This window comes from Hylobates moloch, unplaced genomic scaffold, assembly GCF_009828535.3.
Source record: "Hylobates moloch isolate HMO894 unplaced genomic scaffold, HMol_V3 SCAFFOLD_14, whole genome shotgun sequence".
In the NCBI taxonomy this organism is placed as follows: Eukaryota; Metazoa; Chordata; class Mammalia; order Primates; family Hylobatidae; genus Hylobates; species Hylobates moloch.
In genome coordinates, this window is record NW_026652289.1 from 46,412,682 (window position 1) to 46,435,901 (window position 23,220).

Below are 23,220 nucleotides of genomic sequence, written 5' to 3' on the forward strand. Positions count from 1 at the left end.
TTAGTAGAGACGGAGTTTCGCCATGTTGGCCAGGCTAGTCTCGAACTCCTGACCTCAGGTGATTCACCCACCTCAGCCTTCCAAAGTGCTGGGATTACCGGCGTGAGCCACCGCACCTGGCTGAGGTGAACCTCCTTATCTCATCTCCTCTCGAGATTCTCAATCACCAAGATATAGAAGTCCAATTTGAATGAAAATATCTACTTCCCATTAAAACAAAATCCCAGTTTTCAATTTTTTATTACCAAGGAGAAAAGAGAAAAAATTAATGACCATAAGGTAAAATATGCACATGCTTAGAAACTTTAAACCTTTTAAAGATATAAAGTAAAAACCTCCCTCTTTACACACTCTAGTTCCTGACACTTTCAGTTGCTTCCAGAAGAGAGAAATTATACATAAACCAGCATACATACAAACATGCTACATATGGGGCAGGTCATATACTATGATCTCTCTTTTCTAAAATAAAAAAATAGTATATAGGTATATATAGATAGTGTATGTTATAGACTATGTGTATGTAGCATATATGTATAATGTATTTATTTCACTTAACAGCCTTCAAGAGAAGACTGTTACCAATTCATACTTAAACCCATGTCCTTTTAAATGACTACATATGATTACACTGTAGGGATTCCTTGTCTTTAGCCAGTCTCCTTTCCAATCCTACCATGAGAGTAGCAAAGAAAGAAAAGACACATCAAATATTAACTCCAGCATTGCCCCATCCTGGGGAGTTGAGCAAGCCCTCACATGGAATCTGAGAATTAGAGAGAAGGGTTCCCCACTAACAATTTTCAACACAATGAACAACATGTTTTGTGTTGATTGATGTTTCTTTGCAGGACATGTATATAGTAATGGCATTTCATTCTGCTGATTGGGGGTGTGCTTTTTTGGACAACTGTATTTAAGTCTTGCCTGGGGAAAGAAGGTTGGATGACTCTGAGAACCTTACAACCCTGTCTTTCTGAGGTTAGAAATATTAAGCTTTAGAACTGTGTCTTAAACAAACATCTTAGCAGTGTTTTCTTAAGTTATTTAGTAGAACATAATCCCATGGATAAGGGTCTATATTCACTTAAGTTTATGAAATGATGTGCATAATATTTCTCTCTTAAGCATTTGTAGTATGCATTTATATTTCATAGTCTTTGGAAAAGTTTTGCAGTGAATAAATCTGTTGAACATTATTGAGCTCTAAGTTTTCAAAACTTACTCTATTACTGAACTCTTTCTCCTCTATCACTTATTAATATCTCAAGATACAAAGTGTTTTTTCAGATTATCTTAAATATATCTGTCCCTGTGGAATCTGGTTTTCAAAATTCTGTGCAGGGGTCCAGTAAAGGACCAGATAGTAAATATTTTAGGCATTGTAGGCCAAATGGTTTCTGTTTCAAATATTCAGTTCTGTTATGTAGCACAAAAGCCATAGACAATAGATGGAAAAATGAGTGTGGTTATATTCCGGTAAAACTTCAGTTATGCACAGTAAAATTTAATTTTATGTAATTTTCACATGCACAAAATATCTTTTTTTCCTCCCAACAATTTAAAAATGTAAAAATGATTCTCAGCTGGTGGGCTGTACCAAAGACAGGTGGGCCAGATTTGACCTGCTAGTCATAGTTTGATGACCTTAGATTTAGTAGATAATAATTCAGAATAAGAATTAAATGCTTTGTTCAGCAAGATTGTGCAATATTTCTTTTGTTTTAAAGAAGATCCAGAAGCTTTGTGCACTTGTATATTAAACATAAAAGAATATTAAGGCTTCATCCACTCTGTAAAAAGTATCTAAGATACCCTAAAATTTAGCTCCTAAACTTGAGACAGTTTAATACGACTCTACCCATTACAGAGGGTAAGCTCAATACTAATTTACTGAATAAATATTGGTGAAAATCTCCATATTATGAAAGAAATTAAATTAGAAATGATATCCCTATGATGGTTTATTACTAAATCTTAAAGAAAACCTTCTTAATTTTTGCAAAGACCATAGCGTAGATTCGAATTATAAAATGGATGTAAAAGTAGAATATATGTTTAGTGAATTACTCTTTCTGTTTTAAGATTTGAACGTTTGTTAACTGCATTACTGACCATCAGCAAAAGTATAAAATTCCAAATGTGTGGAATTCCGCCAAATGAAGCTGGTTATTTTTGCCTTCGTTGAATATGTCACTCCTCCTTTTCTGGCCTATATTTAATGACCCTCAGTGTCCTTTTCTGGTGGCTCCCTGGTTTTCCCTAGGTTCATTCCAGAACCCTGGTCAGCCTGCAGTACCACATGTGGGCCGGGTGTGCAGGTCCGCGAGGTGAAGTGCCGTGTGCTCCTCACATTTATGCAGACTGAGACTGAGCTGCCCGAGGAAGAGTGTGAAGGCCCCAAGCTGCCCACCGAACGGCCCTGCCTCCTGGAAGCATGTGATGAGAGCCCGGCCTCCCGAGAGCTGGACATCCCTCTCCCTGAGGACAGTGAGACAACTTATGACTGGGAGTACGCTGGGTTCACCCCTTGCACAGCAACATGTTTGGGAGGTATTTGAACCTTTGCTTAAGGGACAGTTATGTTGTATGTTGCTAGTGGTTTGAGAAATTACTCAATCAGGTAAGCCAAATATGCAAATTAGCAAAAGTCTAAAGGAGGTGAAGTCATTCAAATAACTGAAAATGATACTTTTTCTCCTTTTTCTTTCTTTTTTTTGTAGTAATTATTTTAGAAAGGTAAATGAGAGTGGGACTGTATACTAACCAAAAAAAGTATGTTTCTTTGCCTAAGAATCTGCATAACTGAGATGGTTCATATGAAATAAATAGGAAAATGTAGAATGGATAAGTTAAGGCAATCTTGTTCATAAATCAGTCTTATAAATTGAGGTAGCCTGGAATTGCAATATCTGATGCAACTCTAGATCAGAGTTTGTCTCAGAAAATATTTGGGTTTATATCTGTACATTGGGCCAGCACCTAGGGGAACAAACTAATCACCATGATTTATGTTTGTGTACATAGAGGGTGACATACACAGCCAGGAAACCATGTTAGGATTAGAAAGTGGTTGTATAGCCAGGTGACCCCTTTGGGGTGAGAAGTTGGCCCCCTGATAATTTATACAATCTAGGATCCAAAAGGGAGTGAAGGAGTGGTTAGCAGGAGTCCAGATAGTCACTCTTGAGGGCTCTGTTGAAAGTAAAAAGATAGAAATAACAAATAAGGAAACTATATCTTTTACTCACATGAAGGAGACTGGGTCTGACCAGGAATCCAGAGCCCCTGTCACTCTGTCCCCTCGTCCTTTGACCCCTGACTGTGCCTTCCAGCCAGCTGCTATGTAAAGAGCTTGGTGCCTGAATGTGCTCTGCTCTTGGTCCAGCCAATGGTGGGAAAAACACAAGGAGCTGCTGTCTTAGAGCTCTTGGCTCAAGATCGTGCTTTACTCCTCCCAACAGTCTTAAGCCCATTACTTGAAACTCCCTATCAAGTTGTGGAGCTCATGGCCCATTCATTGTGCCTGAACCCCTCACTCTTGAGCCTGAATTCTCGATCCTTGTCATTCAGTCTCTATGACTTGATCGTATCTGTTTATCTCTTTCCTGTCTAATTCAACTTCTATACCTGCCTATCCTTGCCACTTTTTGTATAACATTGCTAGCCTGGCAGTAAACCCAGCTAAAGTGGCATGTGCCTTACCCCCAGGCTGCCCCTAAACTACTGCCTTGCAGACAGAGTTGCACATGTGGACTTTAGGTGTCTTAGCTGCCTCTGTACTCTTTCTCTCCTTACTTGCTTCTGTCTGGTTGCTAAAAGTCCATGCCATCTACCTAGGAATGTAGCCTGTCTCGTTTACTTGAACCTTAAACATCTGCTGCATCTCGTCCCTCCACAGCACATTGTCTGGGTTGTCCCCCACACTGCCTTGTGTCTGTTCTTGCCCAAGCCAAACTCCTGCCCGCTCTTGAGTTCAGAACCCTGGACATGTTTTTGTTTGTTTGTTGTTTTTTCGTTTGTTTGTTTTTTTGTGGTTTTTTAATGTCTTGGAAACCTTAACTCTAACATGCCCTTGGCAATTTGGGAACTGGTGCTTTCTCTTGATGAGTTTGGGGAAACCCTCTAGAGACAGCCACAGAGATGCAAAGATGGTCCCCTATTCAATCACAGTAATACATGCCTGGAACTTTCTACTGTATGACTACAAAATGCCAGCTGTCTCCATTGCTTCTGAGTCACCACATTGCTGCAGTCTCACTAGAGACTTGGAGCTGTGTCTTTCATTAGGAGAGCAGAAGCAAGTCCAGCTGTTGCTTGCACACCCCAACATCTACCTTGTAATCTCAAGCTTTTAAGTGCTGTTGGTAGAATCCCTGTTTCATCTTCTTCTCCTGACTGGCAAGATCCCTTCAAGTTGGGAAAGCATAGCATGCTGGGTACTTGGAACTCAGCAGACCAGTCAGAGTTGCCCAAAGAGAGATGACCAGGTGAATTCTAATTCAGCTGAGAGAGGCAGCTGTTAGACCTCATTTTTGGAGCCTTTTACCAAAATACTAGAATTTACCTTGTGTTCCCAGTAACCACTGAGATGGCCCTAGATTCCACCTCCAGGATGGCTGAACTCATGTGATAAATTTCTCTCTTTTTTTTTTTTTCAGTAACAGCTGTATGGAGATAGAATGCGCACACCGTACAGTTTATGCATTTAAAGTATACAATGTAGTGATTTCTAGTTACGAAGTTGTGCAGCCATTAACATAATCAATTTCAGAACACTTGCCCAAAGAAACACTGTATCCTTAAGCAATCATACCCCATTTTCCCTCAAATTCTAACCCCTGGAAACCACTACTCTCTATTATGGACATTGCATCTAATGGAATTATGTAATATGTGGTCCTCTGTGACTGCCACCTTTCACTTAGCATAGTGTTTTCAAGGTTCATCTATGTTTTAGCATGTTTCAGTACTTCATTCCTTTTTGTGGCCAAGTAGTATTCCATTATATGGATATACAACATTTTACCCATTCATCAGTTGATAGAAATTTGAGTTGTTTGCATGTTTAGGGTATTGAGAATAGTGCTACTGTGAACGTTCATGTATATGATTTTATGTGGACATATGTTTTTATTTATCTTGGTTATATACCTTGGAGTAGATAGAATTACCTTTGAATCCATTTAAAACATACAAGTTTTTTGACACTTGACTAATTGAGTTTGGTTATCCTTAGTGGCACTGTGCACCTTTTGCCCTGCTATGAGAAGAGAAACTGCTTGCATCTGTCAGAAATGCAATGCAGTATTCAGGCAGGTGATGTTAAGGTGCCCATTTGCTTTATGATATATTCTTGTGTATCAGGAACACATTTTACAAATTTTAGAAAAGCTCAAGTTGGTAGGCTTTTACTACTCAGGTAAGCAGCAATTTAGCTGTATAAGGGTATATTTTATCGTTTAATCCTGGAATAATATTATTGAAATGAACCTTGGACACCTACTAACCCAAATTTTATAGCTGAGGAAGCCGAGACTCAGAGTCCATCATAAAGCCAAAAATAGAAAATGAATAACTGGATTCTCATTACTTAGCTGAACTATAAGTACATGTAATAAGCTTCTTAGCTTTACAAAAAGTAATATTTTTAATTTCTTGGGTTCAAGATTAAAGTTCCTTATAATAAATAACTAAATCCTATGAAACTGAAGAGCTAAGGCATAAAACCAAAACCCTTTATAAAGGCTGGGATGGAAATTGTGGGTGAGGTGACTCATGCCTGTAATTCCAGAACTTTGGGAGGCTGAGGCAGGAGGATCTCTTGAGGCCAGGAGTTCGAGATCAATCTGGGCAACATAGCAAGACACAGTCTTTAGAAAAAAAAAATAAAATAAAGGCTGGGAATTGAGTACCTGCTCTGTGTTAGACTCCATGGTTCTTCACCAAGTTCTGCACTAAATCTTCAGGGATGTAAAATAAATAGAACATATTCTTTGCCTTGATGGAGCACAGCTTTTGGTTGTTTTGGTTTGACTGTCCCAACCACACTGCTTATAGTCAGTGGTACTTGCCTCTGTGATCTCTTTCAATGTGGTTCAGTAAGTTCAGCTTCCATAAGTCCACTAATGTGTGAGTTATGAATGTGGGCTTTTAGCCTTTACCCAGGATAGCAGAGAGAGTAAGTCTGCAATGACTGACAACCACAATAAAATGTAATTTACACAGGCATATATTTATTTCTTCAACATTCTTATTTCTGCTGGAAAAGTAATATACAAATTACAAGTTTCTGAAAAGATAAATTTTGGTCACATTCTGATATTCTGTATACTTATATTTTCTAACCTATCTTCACATCATACAGGAAATAAGAATAAATCCATTTGTTGTAATTACTGATGCTTAAGATCCTTGCATAAGTCTCTTTTCACATTGGAGTAGCAACAGAGAATTCTTTTTTAATTCCTAAAAGCATGAAGAATCCAGACACCAATCTCTAGCTTCCAAAGTGTGTGTATGTATGTATGTATGTATATGTATGTATGCATGAACTCATGCAGCAGTATCTGTGTGTGTATGTACATCACGTGCGTGCACACACATACTCATGTACATCCTGGAAGATATGCCTACCTTTTTAGTACCCTCTGGTAAGGTTTTATAATTTATTACATCATAAACATTCCTTACCGAAGTTCTTCTTTTATATTTTATATTGTTTGTTGTTTTTATGACCTCATTTTTTTACGTTTATGTTTTCCAACAACACAGGCTAGGAGTATATATGTGGACATTTGAGACCTGACCCCATTATGAACCCCAGCTCTGCAACTCTCTTTGTGCCATTTGTTTAAATTTGTAGAGTTGTGGTTTATTTTGCTAAAATGATAGGAGTCATACCTACCTCATTAGGCTTAATGAAATAATTAAATGTGATTATTAAATAAGGTGATGTTCAGAGAGTGTTTAATCACAGTGTGTGGTACATTGTATGTAATAAATGTTAGTGGGATGACTATTTTACAATATAATAATACAGCATTCCTCTTATATTGGAATGTTATTGATTATTTCTCTTTTTAAACATCTGACTAAATTGTTGAACACCTTAATACTTCTAATCATTTTTCAGCTTATTTTTATGAGTTTTCTAAGTAAATGATCATCTGCTATTAATGATGATTTTATCTTTCCCTTTCCAATAGTTATTTAAGTTTCACATTTTATTGGCTTGTCTAGAATTCCAGGAACAATTGTAAATAATGTGGATAATGCCAACCTTGTCTTGGTCCTGGCAGTAGTAGAGATCTCTTTATTGTTTCATTTTAAAACAATGTTCTACAAATATTTATTGTATGTTTCTATGTGCCAGGCACTGGCCTAGGTGATAGTGACTCAGTAGTTCCTAGCTTTGGAACTGAACTCTAATAGGGAAAATGCATTCATCACATAATCATACTCACACATATATAGAATTACCACTGGTTACAGCAATTGCAAAAGAAGTATATGGTGCTATGAAAAGGGGCATTTGACCTAATTACACTTGAATTTAAATCTAAAAGATGAGGCATTAGCTAAACAAAAGGGGGTTTGGAGGGGGTGGCACACGAATAATTTCCAGCAGAAAGAGCATATGCAAAGGCCAGCAGAAGGGTGCATGGTACATTCCAGGAATGGAAGAAGCCAGGCACAGTTGAGTACTGAGGATGAGACAGGGTTTAGTGTGGCATGCTGCTAGACAGGAAGGCAGAGGCCAGACAATTATGGCCTTACAGGCTATGTTGATTTGAGTCTATACCAAGATCAATGGGAAGTCATTCAAGTAATTAAAATGGGAGTTATGTGACCAAATTTTTATTTATTTCAAAAAGGTTAGTCCGGCTTTATTGTAGAGAATGGATTAGAAAGGATAAGGATGTTGTGAGAGCGATCACATAGGAAGCTGTTGCCTATTCCAGACAAGAGCTTAGACTGGAGTGGGTGACCATGGTAGAGATGGAGTATGGCGGATGACTTTGAGAGACATGTAGGAGATAAAAGGATCTGTCAGTGAAGTGGGTAAGCAGGAGTGTGATGGCAAGTCTGAGTCCTAAGACTATTTTCTGAGATGTTGAGTGCTAAATGTTGGTGAGGGAACCCATTAGTTCATTTGTGGACATAATGCTTTTAAGATGCCTCTCGACTTCCGAGTGGAGATGTTAAGTAGTCAGTTGGATGTGTGGGTCTGGAGTGAAGAAGAGTGGTCTGAACTGGAATGGTACATTTATGCATCATGTGTGTATCCAGGGATTGAAGCCAGGGGCATGGACAAGAATTTTCAGGGGAATACCTATGAAGAGTGCAGAGGGTCTAGGACTAAGTCTTGAGGAAATTCAACATTCAGTGTCTGGGTGGAGGACACTAAGCCGCAAAGGTCTGTGAGAAGAGATCAGCGAGATATAATGAAAACAGAAGTCTGTGGTGTGGTGGAAACCAAGGTCAGCTGTGTTGCGTGCCATGCAGAGGCGGAGAGGTGAGGGTTCAGCATTGGTACTGGGTTCAGCAATGTGAAGCCACTGGGGACTTAAGGAAAGGTCATTTCAGTGGAGGAGCAGATTTGAAAGGGTTGAGGAAAGAATGATAAGTGACAGAGTGGAGATGAATAGAGGAGATTTTTTTTTGCAGCAAAAATTGGCCATGTTAAAGAAAACAGAGAGGAGGAGATGATTAAGATGGCCTTGCGGGTTGAGGCAGATCTGTGTGGGTGTGGGTGAAGGGTGGTTATTTAATGTTGGAGACCCTTGGGTACATTTAAAAGGCAACAAGACAGCTCTAGAATGAAAGTGAAAGGCAAAGCAATACGTTTTCTAAGAAGATTGAAGGGGATGAAACTCCACGCACAGTCGTGGAGATTGGTCTTAAATCATTGGAAGGGCAGCTTCTTATTGTAATAAGCAGGGAAAAGGCTAGTGAGGATATGAGTGTAGGTAAGTTTGTATGCTTATAAAAGAAAGTTCGCATCTGGTTGTTTCTGTGCTTTTGTGCATATGAATATTTGCTGAAAGTGATTGGTAGGTGAATGACAGATGTTTGAGGTAATGAGGTAATTTTATTATATACTGCTGATTATAATATGCTATTATTTAATTTAGGGTATATATATATGTATGAATGATACTGATGCACGTAAATGCACTCTATTTTGCAGAGTGGAGTACAAGAATTCCTTTCTACAAATGGTAACATGGGAACAAAGATTGCATTGGCCCCCTATGGGCTCATTTGAGCATACTCCCAATAGAGATGTGTTCCCGACATGGTACATTAGCAACTGCCGTTTTGTTTTCTCCAAATCCCTTCAAATCATGACAGGCCTTGAGCTGTAGTTTCTTCCAGCTCCTCTTGACATAATTGGTCACTTCCGCTCAGGCTCCAGTGGTTTATGATGCCCTTCCTAAGGCCAAATGGCTTTCAACAATCCTTAATCTTTACCAGCTGTCTCCTCAATTGGTTCCTAAAAAGAACTCACCTATTTGAAGTGCTACAAAACTTGCATTTTAGCACCAAACAGGATACCTTTGGATCCATAACCTATTATGCTTCACTCTTTTTCATTACTCGGGACTTTACAGTAATACCCCTTCAGTCAAACTAGCTAATCAGCAGAAAGAGAAAAAAATTAACTGTTCTTTCCAATATGATCCTAGGCCTGTGTGTATGTGTGTGTTTTGGAAACAAAGAACATTGTTATATATAATATAGCATTATACAAGCCCACACTGTATGAAGCAGACCTCTTTTTTCCTCGTATAGGTTTAGGTATCATCAGGTTTTGGTAGTTTTGTGAGATGAACTGGCATTTTCTATACCTTTAAATAATTTTAAATAGTTTATATCATAGAAATCATCTGTTTAAAATGTTTGAAAGTGCTAGTTCCTACAACTGTCTAAATCTTGTCCTGTTTTTGGGATTGAGGGGGAGCATCATGTCTCCATCTTTAACATTATTTTCAAGTTTCCCCCCACTTATTGTTATATTCAATCCAAGTTCTTTTAATAATTTTTAAATAAATTACATAATTTAGACTCACTTGGGACAAAAACCATCCATTTCATGAGAATACTGAAATTTATCTTCTAGAGTTGTTTGTCGAGTCTGAAGTGGCTGTAAGCCTCCCCGTTCTCCCTTTTCCTGCCACAAATAATGTGTAATCTATTTACTCTTTGGCCTAGGACTTTATACAAATTCTAATGTGTGGAGTTGGGGAGTTTAATTGTTTATTATTCACTCATGTTGGACTATATTATAGTCAGAGAATGTTACCTGCATAATTTATGACTTTTGAAACTTACTGCAGTTTCCTAGACTAATAGAGGATCCGTTTTTGTTAATGTTCCATGGATGCTTTAAGAAAGCATATTGTATCTATTTCTAGGGCCCAAGACTACTTGATTTTTAAAGCAACATAATTTTCTTACACAAATTATTTTTTCCTGATTTATTTTACAACTTGGCATATTTAATACTGAGTGGCACATAAAAGGCTCTGACTATAGATTTTAAAAATCTCTTCTGGTATTCTTACACTGTGTGTGTATGTGTGTGTTATGTTATTTGACATGTTGAAGTAGTCAACACTGTTGTTTGCAAATGGCAGAAACCCAGCCAAGCAAAAAGAACATGTCAGCTTATGTATTGGCTCTGCTTCTTCTCTTGGAGTCTGTGTTTTTACCCTTTAAATATTAATTTATTTCTTGATGAAGGATAAAAAATACGTCTATATTTTGAGACAGAGTCTTTCTCTGTGCCCAGGCTGGACTGCAGTGGTACAATCATAGCTTGCTGCAGCCCCAGCCTCCTGGACTGAAGTGATCCTCTCACCCCAGCCCCCCGAGTAGCTGGGACTATAGGCACAGCCACCACACCCAGCTAATTTTTGTATTTTTTTGTAGAGATGGGGTCTCACTATGTTGCCACAAGCTATGTATGTTTTTCTTTTTCTAAAAAAAGAGACACTTTCATGATAACACTGCAAAAGTCAAATGTGAAGTAAGGGATGTTGCCTCATGCTACAAAAAGAAATTTATTCAAAAAATGATGCTGACATTTCAACACTTGATGTATTATGTTCTAAATTCGTAGTTGTAAATATTACCTAAATTGTGTTATGAGGTAAACTTATTTTTATAATTTTTCCTTTTTTAACTTTAATTTTTGAAAGTAAATGCTTAATCAAATCTTTTAAGGTGAAAAGTGTCAAAGTAACATTGTAGGACCAATGTATGGGATGGGAGATATTTTGTGGCCATTTTTCAAAATATACTCTACCTCAATAAGTATCCTAAATCATCTATTAAACTTATAAATTATTTTCAGTAAACTTGCTTTAAGACAGAAAAGTGTGTCATGAGTGTTGTACAATTCCATCCAGAATGGGTTATAGTGGGGCTTTAAGGTCCACTTATTCAGAAAATGTTCCAAAATAGTCTCTGTAATAAAAATTTCTGAAGAATTTCTGTTATAAATAAAAATATATTTGAAAGTTAACTGGATTTTTCTCAGATTTAAAAAAAAGAAACATACTAGAAAATGAACATTTAAACCTCTACAAGGTAACTACGTTTTCATATTTGCAAATAAAACCTAGAGTTATTAAGCTGTAGCAATGCCTTCTTATATCTCAGGTTAGCCAATGTTTATTTTAAAAGTTCATAGAAGATACATGCAGATTTAGTTCTGCATCCTGCCATGGCAGGGAACATAAAATTACAACTGAAGACAGCAGGAGAAAATTTATTAGAAAGAACTGAACATCACAAATATGTATTTTAGAAGTATTTTTGGCCAATACTACATCCTGTAAAATACTGTAAAATGGTTGAATTGAAACATGGCATTTGGAAAAAGAACCACAACCTTCTAACATAATGGAACACACATTCTTGCATGAAAATGAATGCATTTGCATATTTCAAATAACATAGTTGCTATTACAGTTTGTATATGACTTTTTAATCAAAAGTTTGATTTACATCTTGTTCCGTCTGATTTTCCAATAATTTTTTTTTGTCCCAGCGGACAAAGAATACTGGTTGAGAACATAGGCTTTGCGGTCAGACAGACCTGTCTGGCCCCAAAGGGAAAATATGCCTGTGAAAGTTCATATTTTCCCAAGGAGCAGTCTTGTACTTTTTGGCTGTATTGCATTTTAGAATCCCTAGAATATGTACAAAAGAAAGATCACTGAATTAGGAGGCAGGGAATTTAATTTTTAGGCTTGAATCTACCACATTTTTGCTGTCTTAGTTTCTCTCTAGACCTCAGTTTCCTTATTATTAAATTAATAAAATGGAGGTAATAATACTATTGTTTTGACCTCGCTGATTATTGTGAAAGCACTTTGTACACTTTCCAAATAGGAGGTATTGTTATTGTTTTTCCTAGCAATAGAAATGTTACAAATTACAGTCATAGCGAACAGGAACTCAAATCGTAATTAAAATTGTGAGGAATTATCTGCCAGATTTAGCACATATGCAGTGATACAGAGAAAATGTTATTCTTTAGCAGCTGATTCAAAAATTCCTCTTAAGGAAACTATTGTGACTGTTTGGAAGGAACACCTTGATGGCTTATTTGGGGGAACTCCTAGCTTTGAGTACATTTGGAATGCAGATTAAGTCCAGGGGTGGATGGGGAGTTGGGGTGTTCTTGAATGTTTCAAGGTGAGTAGATTTGGGAGACAGAGAGTAAAGGGACTGCATTTAAAAGGTTAATGAGGGAATATCATAGACTGGGAGACTTTGGATAATGCAAAGTTGTTTGCTCCCAGGTGTACCCTGAAATGCAGCCTGCAGCCCTATGATAGTCAAAAGGGCAGTGTGCTAAGAATGAGAAGACCTAAGACTCTATTTTCTTTTTTCCACAATAAATTATTCCATGTCATTTGCATTTTCCTCTTTCCAACCTGCAGGCCATCAAGAAGCCATAGCAGTGTGCTTACACATCCAGACCCAGCAGACAGTCAATGACAGCTTGTGTGATATGGTCCACCGTCCTCCAGCCATGAGCCAGGCCTGTAACACAGAGCCCTGTCCCCCCAGGTATGTGCTGTCTTGTGCTCCTGGTATATACCATGTCCGGGTGGTAATACCCTCCTCTGCAGAGAAACCCACCTAAGTGCAGACTTGTGGGTTCACCCAAGGTAGATGTGCTAAGCCTGCTTCAGAGCTCTCTTCTCTGCTCAAGTTATGCTCCAGCCAGATTCTTGCCTAGGTGCTCAGATACAGCCATGTTGAACAGGAATGCTCTCGAGGCTGGCTTTTGTTTGCATCGAACACGAATGAACATAAACTGGCCTGCTACCCGCAAAGCCATGAGATCAGTGGATTTGTTCTCTTTCTCCTCCCTGTTTCCTCCAGGGCACTTCTTCCCTTAATATCCCATCAGAAAGCACAGGATTTGCATTACAGTTAACATTGGTACACAGTAGGTGCTTAATCCATATTTGTTGAGTGACTGTGTAATCTCCTATTTGATATCTAGCACTCATACTGATCTGTTATTACCTTCCCATTGACTGGCCTTGGATCTCAGATTGTGGGGTATAATGTTATAAACCCCAATGAGTAGGTGAGGGTGATCTTCTTGATCTCTTTGGCTGATAGGTTTACCTTAAAAGTTAATCTGCTTCCTTGCTTAAGTCCTGGTAAGATCCTGAGAAATTTTATCAGAAGAGAAGTAGGTTGTTCTCATGTTCCTGTGTCCCTGGTGCTGCTGGCTACAGAGGGTGATAACTGAACATCATTGGTTTCTCACACAAGACTTTTCTGAATATAGCCTCCAGTCTTTTCCTTCCTCTCTCTTTTACCTTTATCATCTTGTGACCCCTATTCTGTGAGAAGAATTAGTTGCCAGAAATGTTGAGCCCATTCCAGTCACCTCCTGCCTCTCCTACCTCTTAGTCGTTTGCCCCGCTAATGAAATCCTTTCATTTGCTAAAGCAAGTTCTGCTATGTTTAGGACTCTCAGTGATTCAGGGAGGTTATTGTATCCTCCTGCCATATTAGTCTAAGGATAAGTGTATTTTATGTTTATTCAGAAAATAAGTTGTGCTTCTGGAATTCTCTTGACCCTTCTGATTTTAATTCCATGCAATCTGTTGGCTGTGATGTTTCTCCTGCCTTGATGGCATAAGGGTGGGGAAGGTGAGGATCAATACGTTAGGCCCCCCTAGAAATCAGGCCCTCCACATCCTGGAGATGGGCACCCCTTCCTTGAGAGTCTTGTTCTCCAGCCCGCACAGTCTCAGGAGGAGGCCAGTGTGTGCCTCATCCTTGGTGAAATCACACCTGCCATGTAATGGGCACAGTATTTTCTATCTGTTACCGTATTCCTCACTTCCATTGAGACCTACAGAAGTACTGGGAGCTTGTTGGCTTATGTTAGAGCCATCTGGCCGTGTGTGGTTGAGGTGATGCAGTAGAGGCCTGTAGACTTACCCTGGTGAGCAAAGCAAGGCCCAGAAACAGCATTGGGAAATCTGTTTCCCTGCCACCTCCGACTCCCACTCCCACCCCCAAGCTTACGGCATTCCAGAGTAATCCACGCTAGAATGCAGATTGCAGAAGAGACAATAAAGGAGAGTTTTTAGGAAGGTTTGATGTAACTAGGAGTCAAGACATCTACTTTGTCAAGTATATCCAGACTTTTCCAAGAATAGCAAATATATTGGAGCAGTGTTGAGTATATAATGCCCTTTTATCTTTACAGAAATGGCACTTGTGTAATGGCACATAGTAATCCGAATTATTTATGTTTCTCAGTTTTTTCTATTCTAATATTGGAACCACTGAATTAGATACTTTTGGAAAAGCCAGGGTTTCTGTTTTCCTCCCCTACTACATCCCTTCCCTGAGGCAGTGAAGATGGAAACAGACGACCACCTTCCTGAATAGGAGCAAGGCACAGAGGAAAATACAGGGAGGGGGCAAAACATAGTTATATTTCTCAACATATTTCTCCACGACATTGGAATCATGTACCATATCATTTTGTAAACTGTTTTCTTAAACTTAATCTGGGGATGGGGCACAAGGCGGATGTTAAATAAACAGCATCTCAAAAGCAAGAATACTATGAGGACCTAAAATAAATTGGTGGGGCAAGAAGCCGGGGAGTTTGGTGCAGGTCATTCCTGAGGAGGTTATTTAAGACGTAAACACAGGCAGGAATCTGCCAGGAGAGGTGTAGAGGATGAGTGTTCTGGGCAGAGGGAACAGTATGTGCAAAGGCCCCAAGGAAAGAAAGAGCTCAGTGTGCTCAAGGAACTGGAGAGAAAGGAAATCGGTGTGTCATCAGATGAGATAGGAATGGGCAAGGGCCACGGTAAACACTTGGACTTCATCCAGAGAGTCAGTGGGAAGCCACTGGAGGGTTTGAGCAATGAAGTGGTACATCAGATTTGCATTTAAAAAGATTACTCAAACACAGAAACGGGGAGAACAAAATGGAGACAATAGATCAATTATAAATCTTTTAAGAAAATTATTTAAAACTAGGGATCCAGCCCACCACAATTCCATTTGAGCGTCCTTGATTTAAAGCCTGCCTCCATGTGAATCTGCAAATATCATCGTTTCCTTTTTATTGTTTATATGACACTAACAACTTTTTTTTTTTTTTTTTTTTTTGAGACGGAGTTTCGCTCTTGTTGCCAGGCTGGAGTGCAATGGCACAATCTTATGGCTCACTGCAACTTCCGCCTCCTGGGTTCAAGCAATTTGCCTGCCTCAGCCTCCCGAGTAGCTGGGGTTACAGGTGCCTGCCACCATGCCCAGATAATTTTTTGTATTTTTAGTAGAGATGGGGTTTCACCATGTTGGCTAGGCTGGTCTCAAACTCCTGACCTCAGGTGATCCACCTGCCTCGGCCTCCCAAAATGCTGGGATTACAGGCATAAGCCACCGCACCCGGCCACCAACAACATTCTTTATCAAAATAGTTGAATCCCTTTCTGTATTTGTAGCCATGAATATCAGTGCACCTCTACTGTCTTTTCCAAAAATGCTCAGTGTCTCCTTCAGAAATACTGCTTTCCCAACCATGGCCCCCATGCTGCAGCATTTTGCACAGCAGTTTTAAGAGTTCTACAATCCATAAATGCTTTTCTTTCTTTCTTTTCTTTTTTTTTGAGATGGAGTCTCACTCTGTTGCCCGGGCTGGAGTGCAATGGCACAGTCTCGGCCCACTGCAGCCTCTGCCTCCTGGGTTCAAGTGATTCTTCTGCCTGAGCTTCCTGAGTAGCTGGGACTACAGGCATATGTCACCACACCCAGCTAATTTTTGTATTTTTCGTAGAGATGGAATTTTGCCACGTTGGCCAGGCCGATCTCAAACTGACCTCAAGTGATCCGCCCGCCTCAGCCTCCCAAAGTGCTGGGATTACAGACGTGAGCCACTGCACCTGGCCCATAAGTCCTTTTCTATGTACTGTTTTATTTAAAACAGTGGATGAACCTGTTCACAACTTATGCCTGCACTATATCAGGTGTTTTGCTGCGCAAAAATTTGAAAATCACTGCTCTAAGTCTCTTTTTGGTGAAAAGTAGCTAGTACTATTCTTATTAATAGCCTCACATTCTTTCAGAAATGTGCTAATAGATATATAATGAATAAGGGCTCTTGTTTTCATATATGAAAACTGAAATTTAGGATTTTTAGGTAATTGGTGACTTCTCCATGAGCATACACTGAATAAATTGCATACTACAACATAAAGCCCAAACATGGAGCATTTCTCATGAGATGTCATCTAGTCCAAATTCTGCCTTTTCTGGATGGCCAAATGGAAGCTGTGGGAGCCCACATATCATGCTACTAGTAGAGCTGGTCTCCTGATTTCCAGTCCCTCCACTAGCCATCCCCTTTGTCTACTCTAGCCAGTACTCTCTTTCTAGAAAGATGACTACAAAAAAAAAAAATGGTTTAGAATTTGCACAGACTTAAAATTGTGACTACAATTTGGCTAAGTGTGATTTTTTTTTGTTGTTGTGTTTTTTTGAGATAGGGTCTCTCTCTGTTGCTCAGGCTGGAGTGCAGTGATGTGATCACAGTTCACTGCAGCCTTGAACTCCTGGGGTCAAGTGATCCTCCTGCCTCAGCCTCCTAAGTTGCTGGGATTACAGGAATGAGCCATGTGCATCACTAATTTTTAAAAATTTTTAAATGTTTTTAGAGATGAGGTTTTTCTCTGTCATCTAAGCTGGAGTGCAGTCGTGCAGTCATGGCTCACTACAGCCTTGACCTCCTGGGCTCAAGACATCCTCTCATCTCAGCCTTCCAAGCCCTTAGGATTATAGGCATGAGTGACCACGCCCAGCTAGGTATGATATATTGATAGCCATTGACCAAGAAGAGTAAAAAGAAGAAAATACAACCCAATATGTTGGGGTATATTTTATTTCTAGATTTAAATCTTAACTGCAGATTGACATGAAGCTAGTCTTCACCAGAGTTCTGTCCTGTTTCTAGCCAAGTAACAACTAAAACAGAGAAAATGAAAATGATAACAACATGAAAGGCACTTCAAATGAGAATGATTTGCATATCACAGGATGAAAAGAGAGGCCCTAAGAACACTGATGAAACTCTCAGTTTTATTTTTGTGAAAATAACTATTACACTCTTGCTCTGGAAGTGAAGGTAGCCATAATGTGTCATCATATAATTTTTTCAGAAAAGAAAGCCAAAATATGAAACAATTTACAATTCATTCTCTGCCATTCTAAGAATTAGTGCATAAAGTTGGTATTACAACCACAGTTATGTTCAAGATAAGATAACTTGATTTTATAATTTTTAATTTAAATTTTCAAGACTAAATCAAACATTTTCCCCTACTTTATCATGAAACCTGAGTTTCTTTTTTGAGTGGAATCACATAAAGTGGCCTTTTATGGTTTTAGTTCTCTGATAATATGAACTTGAGATTCTTGACCATTTACTTTTCAATACTTGATGAATTTGTCCTAATCATGTGTAACTGCCACTGCCTTAATTCAGATATGTTTTACCTGAATTTGTTTCAACAGTTTCTAAATGAACTCTTGCCTCTCTTGTTTCCTGCTCTGATCCATGTGCACACACATGACTATGAAAGGTCTTTATCTTTCTAAGTTGCAAAATGACTGTGTGTGCCTCTGCATGAAACCTTCAACAACACTCCTTTATCTATGGATTAAAATCCACATTCTCTACTTTGGCATGTGTTTCTTTTCCTGGGGTTGCCATAACAAAGCACCAGAAACAGAGTGACTTAAAGAACAGAAATTTATCATCTCCCAGATCTGGAGACCAGAAGTCCAAAATTAAGGTGTCCGCAGGGTTGATTTTTTCTTAGAGCTGTGAGGGAGCCTCTGTTCCATGGCTTTCTCCTGGCAGGTAACCTCTGGCATTCTTTGGCTTGTGAATGGCATTCTCCCTGTGATTTCATATTGTATTCCTTCTCTGCGTCTTTGTGTCCACACTTCTCCTTTTCATAAGGGCATACTTATATTGGAGTAGGGCATACTCTAATGACCTCCTCTCGATCATCTGCAAAGAACTTATTTCCAAATAAGGTCACAGTCACAAGTACTGGGGGTTGTAACTTCCACATCTTTTGTGGGAAGGCAATTCAACCCATAACAGCATATAAATGCCTTTGTGACCCTGGATCCAACTCTTTTTTTTTTTTTGAGACGGAGTCTTGCTCTGTCGCCCAGGCTGGAGTGCAGTGGCACAGTCTCGGCTCACTGCAAGCTCCGCCTCCCGGGTTCACACCATTCTCCTGCCTCAGCCTCTCTGAGTAGCTGGGACTACAGGCGCCCGCCACCACGCCCGGCTAATTTTTTCTGTATTTTTAGTAGAGACGGGGTTTCACCATGGTCTCAATCTCCTGACCTCGTGATCCGCCCGCCTTGGCCTCCCAAAGTGCTGGGATTACAAGCGTGAGCCACCGCGCCCGGCCTGGATCCAACTCTTAAACCACATCTCCTGTCACCTCTACCCCATACACACACACAGACACACACACACACACACAGAGACAGAGACAGAGAGACAGAGACAGACAGACACACACACACTCAGACTCACCCTAAGGAACTTGCTCAGCAGCCACAGTAAACGATGCACCATGACCCACACTCCTGCTCATTCATGCCATTTGGACCTTTGCACACACTATGCCCTCTGCCTCTTAGAGACCCTCGCTACTATGACATTAGTTAATTCTTTCCCATAAAAGTAATCATTGGCTCACTTCTCACTGGTAAAATGAAGTTCAACAGAATGTGAGATAGGATCCTAACCTGAGACACTTGATAGCAAGGAACTCTCAAAAGTCAAAAGAAAATTGGAAATGGATCAGGAACATGGGCTAGAGCCCCAGTTCCACATCTCTCAAGGAATTTCAGGTGAGTTCCTTAGCTCTCTGGACCCTGCTTCTTAATATGAATAATGAAGAAAGGTGTTGGACTTTATGATCACCGAGGCCCCCTAAGCTGCAATCTTTCATTTTTGAGTAGTGCTTTCAGGTTGCATTTTTCACTCATATCTTCAAATTATGTCTAGTCCTTTTGTAACAATCCTTATGTCCACACGAGTAGTGTGAAGTGCTTGGGGTTTTAGTTCTAAGGATGACAGCCTTGGTTTGACCTGCCCAGGAAGTCAAGGCAGGGTTGAGTTTAGTTTGCAATGCTCTTCCATTGCCCACCAAACCAGAACAAGATTTAGCAACAAATCTAGAAATTGTTTCTTAAATTTACTGAAGAAAGCTTACTGGTTTATTCATGCATCAGCCTGTGTACAGTATCCCCTTTCTGTCATCACTGTGCCTCAGTGAGAGTTCTTACACATTCTCTTCCTCAGCAATCTCTTGCCCACAGAGCTTCCAAGCTAGGAATAATAGAGCAGACAACATGTCTTGGCCACTTTGCAAAATTAAGAATCTGTTTTTATGTGAAAGGAAATACTATTCCTCATTTCAAACTTGCAAATTTAATAAACTTTTCAAAGGTTGAGAGTTATATTGGAAAAAAACCAGCAGAGACAAAGGTTTGATGCCAAAATAAAGGTAAGTTTACAAAAATGTTTTAGATTCTAGAAACTAGTGGTGTAGGAATAACAGGAACAGAGTGTTGCATAATATTTTCCATACAAATATTTACTGACTCCAAGGGCAATAGCAGTAAAATATCACCCCAGGGTGAAACTTACCACTGAGATTGGGTTGGACAGCCAGTGGATCTTTATTTACCCAAAGGCAAATGTATTTGATGTATTAGCCTGGGCTCTCCAAGGTGGGGTGTTGGATGTTTATTTGCTTTTATGGGGTTACTCCCCCTGATCTATCCTATAACTGCTGAGTGCCTGCTATTTATGGAGTTTGCTTTTTCCAGGAGAGAGCCAGCAGCTTGTAGAAACATGCTGGGTTACATAATGGTCCCACTAGTCTGAGGAGAGCCTTCTTCTCTAACAGGATTCAACACTGCTAGGGAAGAAGGGAGGAAAGCAAGAGGCAATAGTGATGTGGTTCTGTACCAGGTTGTTACCTATTTCTTAATATAAAAAACAATTCTTTATTGAGTTCATTGTCTGTGAATAAGAAATTGTTGCCCATTTCTTAAATAAAAACAGCTCCATCTCTAGTTCCTTGTGACTCTAATTGATTTGTCTAGCTATACACTTGCTCGAAAGATGATCATGCTGAAGTCACATCAATAAACTTAAAAATGTAAGCTGAATTGTTTTAATCATGAAACAGAAGCCTTCTAATTATTTAGCTATGTATTCCAATTGTCATCCAAATATGACCCATGTATCTACTTTCGGTGACTCCACTCACATTCAAAACTTCTGGAATTTAGATATTATCAATTATAGTCTAAGTAATTGATAGACTTCCAATTAAGATGGTGTTGTAACATCATATCCTGTTCCAAATACAGATCAACGGTAGATGCAGTATAAAAGGGGGCCTATCAAAGACACAAGTAAGAAAACAACTACCTGGGCTAGGAAAGGAATGGAAACATGAGGTGGTGAATGGAGCTGCACTTGTGGTTATTTGGAGCTTGAGGTCCCAAAGCAATCGTAGCAAATGACAGTCCAGTTTCTAAGATAAAAGAAAAATAGTTGATGATTTGGGGAAAGGGAAGAAAATTAAGAAATATGGAAGTAATGTCAGAGAATCAAGATGTGAAGTAAACTGTTTACTAAAACTTAAGAAAAAATATCCACTCCTAGTATCAAGAGAAACAAATGAAAATAAATCCCCACATAGATATGAAATAGTGAAACTACAGAAAATCAGGGACGATAAGAAAATCTTAAAAGCTACCACACATGAAAAACAGATTAACTACAAACAATTTATCAACAACTGGAGTTTCTGGAATACAAAGGAATAATATCTTCAGAATACTGAGGGAAAATCATGATCACCATAGAGCTAAACTTGCTGCACTATTATTTCAAGTATGTGACTGTATGCATCAATTTCTAATCACATGAGGGACTTGATATCCTTAAAGGCTTTTAACTAAATACCTCTAAAATACTGGGTAAAATATGTAAAATGTATCTTGAAATGCAGAACTAAGCTTGTAAGAAAGTAAGAGAAATCCTCAGAAGCCAAAAACAAGCTGAAGCATTGCCTTAGTGGGGACAGTTGTCAGTCTCAGTAACCTACACTTTTTGGCTTTAAGATCTTTTGCCTGACAGACAAGTCCTTAGACCTTCAGAAGGTAAGGAATAGAATGGAGATTCCCCATACAAAGCCAGGGTCTACCTCAATGAAAAGGCAAATTCAAAAAATGAAATCCATCCTGTAAAGAGAGATTGCAAAGAGAACTATCTGTCTCAGCTCTGCCTCTGAATGGAAGGAATCAGAAATGCTCCCCTGAGAATCTAAGAGCTACAAATAGCCCTTTATGTAGGAGTAGGGTTTATATTCACTCTATGTGATCCAAAAAATTAAGTCATACTGGTCTTGATAGAGGTGATGTAAATCCTGTGAGGAGGAATCTATCTTCTACCCAGACCTTAAAATTCCCACAAAGACTTAATGAGCATTAACTCATAATCAAAATTTTTTTAAAAACCACATGAAGAAACAATGTGTGAGAGTCAGTGGGGGAAAAAACAGAATCAGATACACAGAGCATTGTAAATTGGAATTATCAAGTACAGAATATAAACATATTTATTTAAAATATTTACATATATAAAACAGGAAATTAAAAATCTATGCTATGAAAAATAAACTATCAAAAATACTTGGAAGATTGTTTAGAAGAACCAATTATCACATTGAACCATCTGAAACTTTCTATTTGGTCAAAAATGGTCAAATATTAGCAGTTTATGTGGTTCAGCTAATAGAATATCTAGAAGTTAAAAATACAGTGATTGAAATTTAAAAGTTATGTGCTGGAGTAAACAGGTAAAATGAAAGAGAGAGCTGAAGAAATTACCCAGAACAAAGCATGGAGAATACATAAAATATGTAAAATATTCACAAAAGGTAGATACAGAGGAAATATTGAGAACGTTTATCATATATAAAAATGGAGTTTCAAAAAGAAAACAGGAGGTGGCATTTTCCCCTGCCCTACAGGTCTGTGGAACTTTAAACCTGAGGGGGTGATACAGGGTATCTTGCAGAAGAAATTTCTAAGAAGCAGAGCATTCAAGAGGTGACTTAGGTGCTCTAAAAAGCATTTAGTTTTATGCATTCACAAAGAGATGATTTGGAATTGGAACTTATGTTTAAAAGGGAAGCAAAGCATAAAAGTTTAGAAAATTTGCAGCCTGACAACGTGATAGAAAAGAAAAACCCATTTTCTGAGGAGAAATTCCAGCCTGCTGCAAAAATTTGTATAAGTAACAAGGAGCCAAATGTTAATTGCCAAGACAATGGAGGAAATGTCTCCAGGGCACGTCAGAGATTTTCATGGCAGCCCCTCCCATCACAGGCCCAGAGGCCTAGGAGGAAAAGATGGTTTCATGCGCTAGTTCCAGGGCCTTTGCTGCTTTGTGCAGTTTCAGAACTTGGTGCCCTGCATCCCAGCCGTGGCTAAAAGGAGCCAACATACAGCTCAGGCCATTGCTTCAGAGGGTGCAAGCCCCAAGCCTTGGTGGCTTCCACGTGGTGTTGGGCCTGCAGGTGCACAGAAGTCAAAAATTGAGGT

General features: G+C 39.1%; 1 protein-coding gene across 2 annotated transcripts in view; it reads left to right on the forward strand.

The window, feature by feature from the left end:
* Positions 1–23,220, forward strand: part of ADAMTSL3 (ADAMTS like 3) — a 392,111-nt gene that overhangs the window by 256,063 nt on the left and 112,828 nt on the right. For both annotated transcript variants that reach the window (XM_032174471.2, XM_032174470.2), the window contains exons 15-16: positions 2,267–2,553; positions 12,960–13,089. In XM_032174471.2, the coding sequence (XP_032030362.1) occupies positions 2,267–2,553; positions 12,960–13,089 (417 nt within the window). The remainder of the gene's footprint in view (positions 1–2,266; positions 2,554–12,959; positions 13,090–23,220) is intronic.